The 14,466-nt window shown below is 35.9% G+C and overlaps 3 protein-coding genes across 4 annotated transcripts; 2 read left to right on the plus strand and 1 right to left on the minus strand.

Annotated features, from left to right (window-relative positions):
* The first annotated feature begins 29 nt into the window (after window positions 1-29).
* Window positions 30-7,210, plus strand: LOC146138228 (glycoprotein endo-alpha-1,2-mannosidase-like protein). The gene is made up of 8 exons (XM_083394081.1): window positions 30-294; window positions 369-567; window positions 656-748; window positions 1,949-2,058; window positions 2,137-2,213; window positions 2,290-2,493; window positions 3,035-3,205; window positions 5,545-7,210. Exons 1-8 carry the CDS (start codon window positions 31-33, stop codon window positions 5,828-5,830), a joined length of 1,404 nt encoding a protein of 467 aa, XP_083250207.1. The 5' UTR covers window position 30; the 3' UTR covers window positions 5,831-7,210.
* Window positions 5,668-9,542, minus strand: LOC146138229 (zinc phosphodiesterase ELAC protein 1-like). 2 transcript variants are annotated; one of them, XM_083394082.1, is made up of 8 exons: window positions 8,837-9,542; window positions 8,598-8,759; window positions 8,230-8,347; window positions 7,900-8,048; window positions 7,040-7,249; window positions 6,874-6,977; window positions 6,442-6,644; window positions 5,668-6,378 (listed from the first exon to the last, which is right to left on the minus strand). In XM_083394082.1, exons 1-8 carry the CDS (start codon window positions 8,886-8,888, stop codon window positions 6,228-6,230), a joined length of 1,149 nt encoding a protein of 382 aa, XP_083250208.1. In that variant the 5' UTR covers window positions 8,889-9,542; the 3' UTR covers window positions 5,668-6,227. The 2 variants fall into 2 exon arrangements, with proteins under 2 accessions (XP_083250208.1, XP_083250209.1); XM_083394083.1 differs by lacking the exon at window positions 8,837-9,542 and having other exon boundaries at window positions 8,230-8,351; window positions 8,598-8,743.
* A 1,701-nt stretch (window positions 9,543-11,243) lies between these two features.
* Window positions 11,244-12,914, plus strand: LOC146138230 (general transcription factor II-I repeat domain-containing protein 2-like). Its single transcript, XM_083394540.1, has 3 exons — window positions 11,244-11,808; window positions 11,889-12,052; window positions 12,345-12,914. Exons 1-3 carry the CDS (start codon window positions 11,244-11,246, stop codon window positions 12,912-12,914), a joined length of 1,299 nt encoding a protein of 432 aa, XP_083250666.1.
* Window positions 12,915-14,466: the final 1,552 nt, after the last annotated feature.

The raw sequence follows: 14,466 nt of genomic DNA on the forward strand, positions 1-14,466 counted from the left end.
TTCTTGAATTTTAATTTGCAGAACTTTGCAATGTTAGATGGTTTTGTAATGTTTAAAATATTTCTAAAGAAGAAAAAGATTATCATTTTGACTGCATTTCTTTTTACTGTTATTTTTTTTGCTTTTTATATCACAAATATTAATAATCTCAAAAGAAGAGCTACAGATACAAAGGACGATTCTGTTTTAAGCCATCTGACTTTTAAATCAACATTCAACAAACTTCGTTGGACAAACAAAAATCAAACAAATAATTTGTTGAACAACAACACTTTATTGCAAATCATTCAACAAGTAAATTTAATTTTTAAATATAGATATTGGTATTACTCTGTTGTGATACGTCTTTATATAAATTGTCTTTTCAGAACAAGGTAAAACCATTTGTTCCAGAAGATAAGTTTTCTTTAAACTACAATGTCCATGCATTTTATTACTGCTGGTATGGAAATCCGATAAATGATGAGCAATGGTACCACTGGAATCACCGGTTCTTGCCGCATTGGGAGAAACGAATTTCCAAGTTGTTTGCAACAGGCCAAAGACACCAACCACCAGATGATATTGGTAATTTTGCATGTGTTAACCTATTATTTTGTTTTTAAATATAAAAGTAGGTGGTAGTATAAATGTCAAATAAAATATTTACTTTCAGGTGCAAATTATTTTCCCTTGCTCGGAACCTACAGTTCTCTTGATCCTAAAGTCATCAGTATACACATGCAGTATTTCCAAAGAGCTGGTATAGGTAACTTAAACCATTTGCTTTAAATATATTTTGTGGGGCTTTAAAATTGTAGTGAATACAGTAAGGTGGATATCACACAAGGGTACCTGATAATAAAATAATTTACAGTACCTTAAACCTGCTTAATGCTATCCCAACCCAACATTCTCCAGGAAAGCAATCTGCAATTCAAATTTGATTCAAATGCCTCCAAAAAGCCATTGCATTGTATCAAACAATGTAACAACATTATAGGATTGTCCAAAAGTTTTGCAATTCTTGCCCGACTGATTATTTTGGAATGTTGTGTGTTTTGATCTCCTTTAAATTATTGGCTAATTATCTTTAAAGGTAATGTTTATTTCACTCCACTTTTCAGAACAATAGTTTCTGATTTTGTAAAATAAGTCTAGCTTCAAAATTTCAATAGAAATTGTTATGTAACAATTGTTATGTAAGTCTAATGTTAAACAGATGATAAATTTGACGCTGTAATTGCTAATAAAAGTGTATGTTTATAAGGATTGGTATCCACTGTAAAAGAGCATTATATCTGCTCCAGTTTCAAAGCAGTAAAACACTTAATCACTCTACCAATCACTCTGGCATGTTTCATTATTAACGCTAAAGCAAGAATTGTTTAGTTTGCGATAGGCTACCCACTGTTTAGAGCTTTAGCTTTTTTTATAAAAAATTACTTCCGATTTGGCCTCCCGAAAATAATCTAATTAGACTCAGCTCTGACTTCAGCTTCATAAAAATGCTTGGCTCTGAAGCTCTGTCACCTCTGAGCAGCCCTGCACCCATATCCCGCTTTGAAGGAAAAATAAATGAGAGTCAAATAAACCATGCCTACTGCACATCATAATTCAGTGCCATGCCTGAGCCAGGCTTTGGCTGCCTTGAAACACTGTTTTCTCCATATGTGACTATCTCTTGCCAACTCAAAAATATTCTCTGCTTTGATGTCTAGAAAGTCCCTAAGTTGATTAAAGCATTTTTGTTTGCCGTCCAGGTGAACTATTTCCACATATTGTGCAACACAAAATTATGTAATCTTGTTTTTGTTGTCTGGTTATGCCTACTACTACTAACCCCCCTAAATCCCAGGATTTAATTTCTGGTCACTTAGCTAATCAATTGATTTATAATAGAGCATTTATACATTAGTAGATGTTATTTAAATAGCAACCAAAATGATATCCTTTTGAATTATTTCAGGTGTTCTAGCCCTCTCTTGGTATCCACCTGGAAAATCAGATGAAGAAGGTAAACCAACTAACCAGTATGTTACAATTCTTTTAGATGCTGCACAGGAACATAATATAAAAGTTAGTAGACCTACTAGACCATATTACAAATTTAAAAGGAATAACAAATTATGTGAACTCTTTAATTATGTATTACAGTTGTGTTTTCATATTGAACCCTACCTATGGAGAAATGCAAACTCTGTTGGTGATGATATAAAATACATTATTAACAGGTAATAAATAATTTGTTTGTAAACCATATTTAAAATGCTTACTTTAACAATGTTTACTATGAATAATCCTTTTCAGTTATGGCAGTCATCCTGCATTTTACACAACAAGCAATCCAGCAAGCTCAAACAAGAATGTTTTGCCCCTTATCTATATTTATGATTCATACCTTACACCTACTTCAGAATGGAATGCTGTACTTTCTCTTGAGGGAAGTAATACCATCAGGCAAACAAAATATGATGCCATAGTGATTGGGCTGCTGGTTAAAAAACAACACAAGTAAAACATTTGTATACTAACTACTAATTATAATTTTTCGCCATTTTTATCATATAGAGAAGGGCCAAGGTGAACTATTAAATAGATTTGCAAAATTACTACATTTGTTTCCACTGCAGTGGTTTCCAAACTTTTTCAGTAAGATCAAAATTTGAAATTTGTAAACATCTTGCGACCCAAGACATGGACCACTAGTTTTAGTTAGTAAATTGTTAAACAATTCATCCTAAAACTTACAAGCAAAATGTATAGAAAGAGCATACTAATCACCGAAAGTGCCTGTTTCCAAGATACGCTTGTTTGGCTAAAACCTAGCAAAATTTTAAGTTAGGGGTGTGAGACGCCTAAAGCACATAAAAGACACTCGCATATTGCCTAAAATATCGGCTATTTGTCTAATTTAACAGAATTTGTAGAGTTTTCCCACCACCTAATTATGCCATTTAATTAAATGCAAGAAATACACGTTCCTTTTAGTTAATTAGTTTTTGTATTCAAATAAACCAAAATTTAACAGTGATATACAACGATTACTTTTCAGGTTTGATTTATTGAATGGCGGATTTGATGGCTTTTATACCTACTTTGCATCTAATGGTTTTAGCTATGGCAGTAACACTTTAAATTGGAAGGTGTTAGCTGCATTTGCATCTGAAAATAAATTGCTCTTTATTCCAAGCGTCGGCCCAGGGTACATCGACACCAATGTCAGGTAGGTCATTTAAAGGCATTTATTCAACATTGTTGTAATTTATTCTATATAATAAATACAATTGTCCCTCTGACCATAGACGCCAAGCTTTCAAATTTCAAGGGCGTTTTTTTTAACCAGAACAAAATGCTTAATTGCCAACAAAACGTTACAGCTCTTGCAAAAAACATTTTTGAGCTTCCGCATATTATCATTGGAACAATGCGGTTGGGTCTCCTAGAATTTGGTCAGAACAAATCGTTCTTTGCTAAAGCGAAAATAGGTCCATGATACTTCCCCGCCCTAATTCAGGAAAAATATCGCACACTGTTAATGTCTACCTACACTGTGTTACTGGCGGCAAAAATTTTCGTTTGCCAATTATGTTTTATCGCATGTAACTTGGTCGAACCAGGGCTTCACACTTACGTTCGGCGCCTTTGCCCTTTTACCGTTTGTCCCCCTGTCCGTTCGCCTGCTAACATTTATAGCCTTTGCTACTACCTTGGAAAATATTTGCCTGTCGACGAAACAAAAGGACCAACAGAATATCTGTGGAAGTTCTACTCATTTTATAAATCGCACGCATGTTAAACATCGCAAAACCTTTCGACGTGTAGCGGTGGTCGTTGCATTGGAAAGCGGAAAAAAGAAAATCGGACTAAGATTTGTCATGACAGAAAAAGCTTGTTTGTAAACCGCTTAACATCTAAAAAAAATCCTTACGTAATGTATATTATGCGTTCTTTTAATATTCCACCCTGTAACATTCACCTGTGCACATTTGAGTGTGTACCCTACTTTCCACTGCGCACGTCAGTTGTGGAACTCGAGTGGTTTTACTCGATTTTAACAAAATAAGCCGATTCGAGTCAGTCCTGGTTCAAACAATATTTATGTTAGTAGGAAATTTGCATTGTTTTTCATTTCAAATCAATCCCAAGTTAAACACCAAATAATTACTTTATATTCCAAAACTTTTAATAACACACAACAAAATGTTTATCGCGCGAAGCTCACCACTTGTTGAACAATTTTGCGAAATTTTTGCGAAATTTTTTTTTTCGTGATGGTACGCACTTGTGCGGATGAAAAAATTGTAATGCGGATGACAAACGTCGTGCGGATAAATGTGCGGATGAAAATGGAAAATGTCATTATTGTTTATCATGTGGAATATAGTAATCAAATAAACTGGTACGCCCTCTTATGCGTTACAGGTACAGTAATATAGTCTCGTAGAGTGGTTCATTACAAATTAAGCTATCTATTTTATATCGTATTATATTAGGCATGCGGTTTTATTACACAAACCTTTCATTGTTCACAATTAAAACTAATGGCCGCAAACTTACTGCGCTTGTTTCGTGTGGATGGAAATTTTAAAGGTTGAAAAGCACTGATATACACTATAGACTCTAATAGAGAAAAAGGATTCAAGAGCTTATCTATATATTTAACCCACAAAAAACATACCTGTTCGTAAAATATAATTAACGACACATAGTTATATCAATCCTGTTTGTATGTAAAATTACTTTTTTATATAAAACAGCTAAGAAATATATTATAATTACTACACTAATGTTGTCAGTAAAGACAGTAATAGTATAATCTCGCGTCCACTGGTTGGGAAAGCATTGTGATGCCAGTAAGAGTACATTTTTTATTGGTTAACCGTAAAGCACCACACCTTAAATGTAGGCAGAAATCGATATTACTGTTTTTTTTCTCAGTAATTACAAGCATACTACAGTACCTTTGTAGTTGTGTAGGCCATATTCGCCCCCCAAGATTTACGACGTGCCTACCGTGGCAAGATTCACCTACAAAAACTTAAGCACATAAGAATTACCACTGACAATCCTAAAAACGAAATACAACATGAACGTAAGGGCCGCATAAAATTGCTTATAAGAGCCGCAAGACGCGTTTTGGCTATCCCTGATATAGGATATTTGACGTAATACCCGGCGTTTTGTGTATTGTTTCCAAAACCAAATACTCGACTAAAACACAAAAAACGTGACATTTATCGATCTGGACTCACGAACAAACGCAAATATTTATGTTTTATCGGCAATTGTTAGGCTTCCGTATTATTTAGCAAACTGCGTCAAATATGCAAAATCCCCTTAAAAATTGCTCACCGCTTAAACAGCAAACTGTTGCCTGAATTTCGCGGGTTTGAACGCACTAATGCGCTCTGGTCTCATTTCACAACGTGTAAATCTTTCGCCTTTTACTAAATAAAAACAAAAAAACGCACTAATGCGACGCTCTCAGTCTCAGTTAACGCGGGCGCTCATTGCCCCCTGTCTCTACTCTACCTAGAAATTTTTTTCTTTATACCATCCTAGGCCATGGAATGGAGGAAACACAAAGATGCGTAATAAAGGAAGATATTATGAAAATTCATGGGAAGCTGCAATAAATCAAGCTCAGGCCAAAATTGTTTCAATCACATCTTTTAATGAATGGCACGAAGGAACACAAATCGAACCTGCAGAATCAGACAAAACCGTCGAAGTAGAATATTTATTGGGAAAGCGAAAGCGAGGACCATTCACTTATTTAAGTTATGACCAGGACCCATTTTTATACTTGGATTTAACTAGAACTTGGGTGAAAAAGCTTGGATACTAAGTATGCATATTTAATAAAATATGTATTTAAATAATATTGGATTTTCTCCTTTGGGGGATAGTCGATTTCGGTTTATAACGCTTGCACCCCCAGTAAAACAAATTCGTTTATTGCTTGCTAAGTTTAGTCGAAACAAGCTTTTAATGACCTTCGGAAAATAACTACCGCCTCTTGGGTCAAGAACTAACTATAAAATATCCTGGTTCCCGCGTAGTTTGTTTACGTCACTCCATACATTTTTTTGATTTTAAACACAAAGCAAGGCGGTGGAAACTCCGCAATTCAAGTTTGAACAACTCTGTGCAAACGTCGTTCTTAGGTACGTCGGACTCGTGCTTAAAAAACCCTTTTCCGAATAATATTGTTTGAAGTTGAACATGACGTGCTGCACTTTTTATTATGTAACACGAAGTTGTCGATTTACGTCAATAATTAAACCATCATATGCCGAAACAACTTGTCCATTGAAGCTGGCCTCAGCTTCAGTTTTGAGCAAATCGGAGGTCATATCGTCCTCTTTAACATCATGTAGATGAGGGTCCTTGTATCTTTAGAAGAAAATCGTAGATTTATTATTAATTCATTTTTAACACTATTTTTTACTTTTTTACCTTTGACTACAGTGCGTCAGAACAAGAATTTGTGCGTTTACTGCAGAGGCAAATGTTGCAGCCATTTCAGGTGTCGAGTGGCCATTTGATACACACTTTTCCTGGTGCGAATTTTGATTAGTCGCTTCATGAATAAGAACGTCACAATTTGAGCAGGAATCCCTCATTGACCAGGAATCACAAGTGTCCTGTAGAATTGCAACCTGCGAATAAAAAATGTGTAATGTTGAAAGTGCAGAGAGTTGGTCAGAGATTGACTACGGCCGAATTTTGCTGAGTCCCCACTCTACAGCTAAAATTCATGGGTGTCATAACGCTTATCATCCCACAATTCATGGTTGGAAAATATTTTGCGCATACGCGTTTCGGAGTCCCGACTCTGACGAAAAGACAATAGTTATAGTCTTTTTATATTGTAATTTGAATTTATACCTTACGGCCTTGTTGGGCAGGGCCAATAAAATCTGCCGGATTAATCACCCGACCATTTTCAAGAGTTACTTTTTCTCCATTCTTTATTCTCCCAAACATAGGTCCTAGAAATGTACAATTTTTTTAGTGTTGTTTTTTAGGATACTAAAAAGTACAAAAAGCTTACCTTTTGGCACACCAAAATTCGCTAACTTTTCAGTATTCAACTTTCCTGGCTTTGTCGTTTCTTGGAAAACATATCCAAAACTTGGTATTCTGTGTTTAAGTTGGCCGGCAGTTATAGTAAAGTTTTTTGTCTGGCATACCAACCAATGGTTTTGTGCGGAGTCATGGAAGATTGCCCTTCCGCTATCCAATTCACATGGATGTGGCTTACCTGTTTAACAATTTCCAGAATTACACAAAACTGAAAAGAAAGTAAAGTTGCCAATAATTGCTAGTAATCGATCGAACAGTCGTACATTCAGTTGTGACGAAATAAAGGATCTTTTTCATGTTGACGCTCAACAGCCTACTTTATCATCGCGCACTCCACGCATAAGACCAAAAGTCCAAATAAGATCAAAATAGGACTAATGCCTATTAGCTGTAATAACGTCTAAATGGCCAGAATACGGCCTATAAAACCTTTTACCTAACCCCAACCCTGACTTCATCACCAACTCCCCTCATAATTTTAACCCTAACGAGATTTCTAACCACACTCATTGCGGCCCAAAACCCCAAAACAGCCTCATGACGTTAAAACTAAGGCAAGGAAACGGCCCACGCCAGACATGTTCTCCAGTCATTACACTAGTTAAGCTGGCGCGCGTTGTCACGGTGATCATCACATTCCTAGTCTAAATTTTTTTTTTTTTTTTTGGTGCATTTAAAGTGGCGCCTTTAAAAATACAACATTTTTGTTGAAAAGTAATTTTGCCAATGCACACTTTATGAGTTTATATAATTTTTATCAGGTTTGCTGTGCGGACCACAAATCTTCCAATGGAAAAGTGTAACTATTTGTATTACCCTGATACTCACCCATTGCCATATGGTCTGGATTCCATATATTCCAATCTAATTCTTCCATTTTATTTCCATCAAACTGTTGCTTTAAAGCAATTAGCTCATGGACCACATAAGTAAATGATGTTATTGAGCGTGATAAGTGTAAAGCTTCTCTAATAAATCTGTACAAAAAAAATATTAGTGTATTGTTTAGCATAAATTTACAAAATGTAAAATGTTTCACATTTAGATTCACTAGAAATGCTAAATTTTAGCAGAAATGAAATTGTGTAATTTAATATTCTTGGCATATTTTAGGCTTTAATGTGTACACACAAAGTTATATCTGTAAAAAAAATAAACCTCCGCAATCCAAGTGGACCATAAATTTCAATTGTGGGAAGTTTGAATTTTGATTCTCTTGTATTTAAATCCTCACAATCAATTGGATTAAAAGCCTGACTCATTGTACACAATAAACCTTCCTTAACACAATAAAAAGGTACAAAATCATGAAAAGCAGTCTAAATTCAAAGCATTGTGTACCATAAAACAGTTTTTTGAAAACATTCCTTTGCAAATTATTGTGGTATTTACATGTGCTTCTTGGTGAAAAAAAACAGTTAACCTTTAAAACTGAAAAATTGACAGCAACCTTCAATAATAACATGTTTGTTAACCCATAACATCAGCAAAATGAAATAAATAGTGGGTGTAAAAAAAAAGATTACCTGGTAAACCAAATGTGTGATCCCCATGCAGGTGCGTTATAAAGATCTTTGTAATATTTCCAGGTTTTACAGACTTTAATTTCATAATCTGTGTTTGAGTACCTTCCCCACAATCAACCATCCACACTTCGCCCTCATATCGCAAAGCAATAGCTGAAGCACCTGCATCAAGAAACATTTAATGTATAGTACTATTTTATCTATTATACAAAATAACTTTATGATAAGAATTGGTTTACCTCTACTGGGGGTTGGGAATCCAGAGCCAGTACCCAGAAATGCAATTTCCATCACAAAGGGATAACTTTAATAATATTAATAATACAAAAATAATACCTTAACAATTTACTTAATTTTTTGTAATCTGTAAAAAACGTTGTTTTATGTGGTATATAATATCACCCCATCCGTTAGAAATCAGTGCATTTCTAAGCAAAAAGGTCTACGACAATCAGGGCATCCAATGGCAGAAAAGTCTAGACTTTTAGACCTCGAGGTCCTGGCAATGCACTGATTTGGACCTTTAGGTAAACTCCCGGCGAAGATAAATTAAAAAGATTCATTAAAAGTTCAGAAAAGATAACAAAAAATATGAGATAGGATTAATAACACTTGACCCACCTAAACCCTAACGCTAACCCAAATAATGTGCGTTATTTCAATAATTCTTTAAATGCTGGGAAAAAAAGCCCAAACTCGGATGGTTTCTCGTCCATTGTATTTAAGATTTTTACGTCACAAATTGAGGTATTGGGGCCTGAAGCGTTATAACTTATAATTATTAAATTATCGCACATTATTTGGGTTAGTGCGCTGGTTAACGTTTGGGTTTGGTTGGGTCAAGTATTGTTAAACTTAATCTTCTTATGCACATTTGTTAATGCAAATTAGTGCATTGTCCAAGACCTCAAAGTCTAAAAGTCGGACTTTTTGATCCTTTGAATGCACTGATTGTCGTAGACCTTTTTGCTTAGAACTGCACTGATTTCTGACGGATGGGGTGATATATATACAAAACTTGGCGCTCTTTCACTATTGTACGTAAAAATTATTAAAAAAAAAATTTCTTTAAATGCCGCTTACCACAACGCATATTGTTTGGGTTAGGGTTAGCGTTTGGTTGAGGGTGGGTCAAGTTATTATTAATAATAAACATAATATTACTTGACCCACCCTCACCCAAACGCTAACCCGCACCCTAAACCAAACAATATGCCTTGTGGTATGCGGTATTATTGTTATTTTTTTTTTGCATAATTTTTCACGTACAATAGTGAAAAAGCGCCCAAAACTTTATATATTTTTTAGCTGACAGACAATTGGGCGCTGGCCTAGAATCCTACCACAATGTACATTAAATATAAGTTAGAGCGTGAGTTTGGATGGGTCAAGCATTATTATTATTAAATAATTAATGTAATTATATTTGACCCACCCACACCCTAACCCGAATAATGTGCGTTAATTTAATAATTGTTTCAACTCTGTGGTAGGATTCTAGACCAGCGCCACGCGTGGGCAAGTCTAGAATCCTACCACAATATTTCGGCATTTCGCCCGAATTTAGAATTGTGTAGTTGCCCTTGTGCTGGGTCTACCCAAAGAGATTTAGTTAAAGTCTCTTTGGTCTACCCTAATGATGAACACACCGTCAGAAAGAGCCAACCCTCTTCTGTACGGCGAGAGAAAAATAAACCCCTATATGCATGGTGCGACGCCTAGCGGAACTCTGAACTTACCCTATATTAAAAAAATACTTGTCACTAGGTGGCAGCACAGAAACTCCGGTCGAGTCTTGTGATAGCCTTATTCTATTCCTAAAACGTAACTATGAGTGCCTAGTGCAACGGTGTCCAACCTGCGGCCGTCAATGAAAAATTTTGCGGCCGTTTACACGTATTTTAATCAGCATGTGTTGGCCGCCGTGCCCGTACTGGCATGCGTTAATGGTTGATATACTGAATCCAGATTAGAAACGTGTTAAGGGAAAGGGAGTGCAGTTAAATTAGTAAGCTAAGCTCTTTCGCTACACTGTCACTGAATCAAAGGTTGATTTCATTGATGGATTGGCGCAAAAAGCAAGTAGAAAATTTGTAACAATCTGAATTGTGATGTCTCAAAGATAAAATAGATATTCATGATAAATAATTAACGGCTGAGCAGTTATGTGTTATGCGAGTTGTGAGTGGAATTATGGCAAAACTGTGGGACAGGCTAAGCGGTAGGTATAGAAATCCTTGTTTAAACGAACAACTTTGTATGAGTAAGTCTTAAACTGTTATTGAGCAAATGGAGAGAGAATACATTGAGGATTAAAATGGCCAGACACAAAAAAATTCTGTATTGTGTTAGTACCAAAAAACAAAGAAGAATAAATCATAAACCACACACAGTAGCAAGAGTCGTTAAGTACTTGCCAAACCTAGGAGAGAAAGCATACTGTTTCAAACTCTGCTTAAAAAGCTTAAGTTCCACCATTGTTAACTTAATTTATAAGTTTTGTAGGCTAGGGTATTTTGTAAAGGTAGCCTACATTGCATTATGTTCTTAGAAAAAAGAAAAAGAACAGTAGCAGAGGAGAAAAGGGTATTTAATTCCAAATGGGAGTTGGATTATTTTATGATCGAGACGGCAAAGCATACCATGATGTGTCTGATATGCAGTCAAGTAGTAAAAACTGTTAAAGGGGATAATGCAAAGCAGCATTTTCGTCATCATATGTCACACAATTACGCAAATTTAAAAGGCGAGTCGAGGAAGATCTGGCTGGAAAATTTGAAGGAATGTGTGCGACAGCAGACATCTTGCATGTCCACTTTTATTCAGTCAGACAATAATCGCTGCGAAGCTTCTTATAGAGTCGCATATCATCTTGGTGTAGCGGGAAAGCCTTATTCGGATGGAGAACTCGTTAAGCGATGTCTCATAGACGTTGTCAAGTGCATTCATCCTGGTAAGGAAACTGACTATTCTTTAATTGCTCTCTCGCGAAATACAATTCAACGTCGCCAAGATGATATCGCCAAACAGTTGACCCTCTCCCTGCAAACAAAAGTTAACAACGAAGCAACTTTGTTCTCACTGGCAATCGATGAATCGACTGACATTAAGGACTCTGCGCAACTATTGATCTTCATTCGTTCTCTGTCTCCAAATTTTGATCTCTGTGAAGATCTCCTTTCAATGGAAACCCTCTCTTCTCGCACTCGTGGTGAAGACATATTTGTGGCGGTTAAGAATGCTTGTATCACAATAGATTAAACTTAACAAATCTTCGTGGTATTTGCACAGATGGAGCACCTGCAATGATAGGTAACACCCAAGGCTTTGTGGCAAGATTTGCTGAGTTTGTATCAAAAGAGTACGATAATAAGAAGCTCACAAACCTTCATTGCATTATCCACCAAGAAGCCCTGAGTGTCAAATCTGTTGCCTTAAATGACACTTTAAAAGACGTAAATCGAATAATTTTGTATATTCGTGCGAATGCTCTTCATCATAGGCAATTTTGAGAACTTCTGCAAATAAGCGAAACGTCTGCGGAAGACATTCTCTATCACACCGCAGCTCGCTGGTTGTCTCAAGGGGAAACATCTCGCCGTGTTCTATTCCACAAAAAAACAAAGACTGTCCTTTACAAAATAAGGGCTTCCTCACATCTCTGGCCTTTCTGGTGGATTTTCTGTCCCATGTCAACAATTTAAACCGAAGCCTGCAAGGAAAAGGTACGACAATATGTAACTACACAAAATAGTTTTGGATTTTCGTGACAAGTATCTTCTTCTTAAAAATCACCTTCAGCAGCGTAATTTTTTCTTTTTTACACAACTTACGGCTCTCATCGACAGCTGCGAAATACAGGTCGACAATTTTTCGGGTGTTTTTGATACTGTGTTGCAAGATTTTGCTAATCGTTTTCAAGATTTTCAAAAAATTTCGCCAACATTGCGACTCGTTGCCTTTCCACACCTGGTTGAAACCGAAAGTTTTCCGTTACATCTTCAGATGGAACTGGTGGAATTAAAAAATAATGAGCGCCTTGTGATGAAGTTCAAGTGCGAAGAAAATTTGCTTGACACGTGGAAAAGTGCACTTGATTATCCAATGTTGCGAGAATTGGCAAGGGAAACTCTTGTTCTTTTCGGAAGCACTTACGTGTGCGAGTCTGCCTTTTCACAAATGAATTACCTGAAAAACGAGTACCGAACGCGATTGTTGGACGGAAACCTGGAGTCTCAACTAAGACTGATGGTATCCCGCGAGGTTCCCAACTTTGCAAATTTATCTGCTTGTATGCAAAAGCAAGCGAGTCACTAGTTGCAACGTCGCAGACTTTTATTGAATAAATTCGTTTCAAACTGTGTTTGATTTTTCATAGCACTATTAAGTATAGGTATGATAAGTTTAGTAGATATTCACGACGAAATTCGTCTCTCAGATAACGCAGATTAACTTGCGGCCGTGCTTTATAGAATTAATCTGAATGCGGCCGGCAATAGCAAAAAGGTTGGACACCCCTGGCCTAGTGCATTAGGCTTTCTTTACAGAGTCGATTCGTGCCTCTCTTCAGATCACAAAACTTCCATACACTGCATTATGCGTGCCTTTTTATGTGGCCCGAAAAAAAAAATTTTTTTTTGGACACATGTTGTTTATGTCCGAATTATTATGTGGCCCGAAAAAAAAAAATTTTTTTTTTTTCAGTCAATTTTTTTGTTGTTCACTTTTGACAAGGAAAAAAACATAGTTGGAACATGAAATTTTCACAACTGGTAAATACCCTCCCAAAGTTGTTTCTAATATAAAATTTTTGTGCACAAGATCTAAGGGGAGGTTTTTAGGGGGGCAAAACTGTCATTTTTTACTAATTTTGGTTTTAAGCACTTTTCAGAGATAAAAAAATGTAAAAAAATCCGATATATTTATGGATGATGGATACATGACATATACAATGCTAAGTAACAAAATTTTAAACCTTACTCCTGAACTTTTCATCCGGGGGGTCAAAATGCACAACACTTTAGGAAATTTTAATGATATATTTACACTAGAAGGAAATGACATAAACATCTGAAAATTTCACAAATGTTAGAGAACCATTTAAAGCTGATGTTAAAATAAACATTTTACCTCTTGAAAAAAAGGGGAGTAATTTAGGGGGGTAAAATTAAAATTCGGCCGTTTTTGTGTTTAGAGGTGTCTAAAAAACTAAAGAAAACATTGTTAAATAGTTTTCAATTATAAAGACAAATTATAGATTGCTCCTCAGGCCAATTTTGAACTTCAATTTAAAATAATTAACCTATGGGGGAAAACAACTAAACAAAAATATAGAAATTAAAGTGATTTCATTCATAGAATAAAAACTGGAAACAGAGTGGTGTACACTGCCTCCACAATTTTTCATTTCAATCTGCGGCGGTAAAATATGTTGTTTTGTAAAAGCAATAAGTTAATTTACTAAGAGAAGCCTCTTTTTAAAAGGCAAGTCGCACGCGCTTAGTTTCACTGAGACAAGCCACTTCGCACAATGAATGTTGCACGCGCTGGACAAAAAAAGCACAGTAGGCAGCCAGACGCTTCGCGGCCAGAATAAAGCAAGCGATATGAACAAATTCTGCATTAAAGGTTTTCTGCCGCTAGGTTAGAGTATATAGCTGTAAAGAACTAAATCGATTACGTCACACTATTGACTTTTGTCCCCAATGAGAGGCGTACAGGGGTGCAAGAAAAAATTGTCAAATATTTTTTAATTATAAAGACAAGTTATAGGTTTGCTTCGCAGCCAAATTTATATTAAGACCACTGGCAATCATTCTTGTAAAAGTGCACCATGTCCAACCTATACCACGCAACTTCGGGCCACATC

Source organism: Ascidiella aspersa, chromosome 7, assembly GCF_963924565.1.
Source record: "Ascidiella aspersa chromosome 7, kaAscAspe10.2, whole genome shotgun sequence".
Classification (NCBI taxonomy): Eukaryota; Metazoa; Chordata; class Ascidiacea; order Phlebobranchia; family Ascidiidae; genus Ascidiella; species Ascidiella aspersa.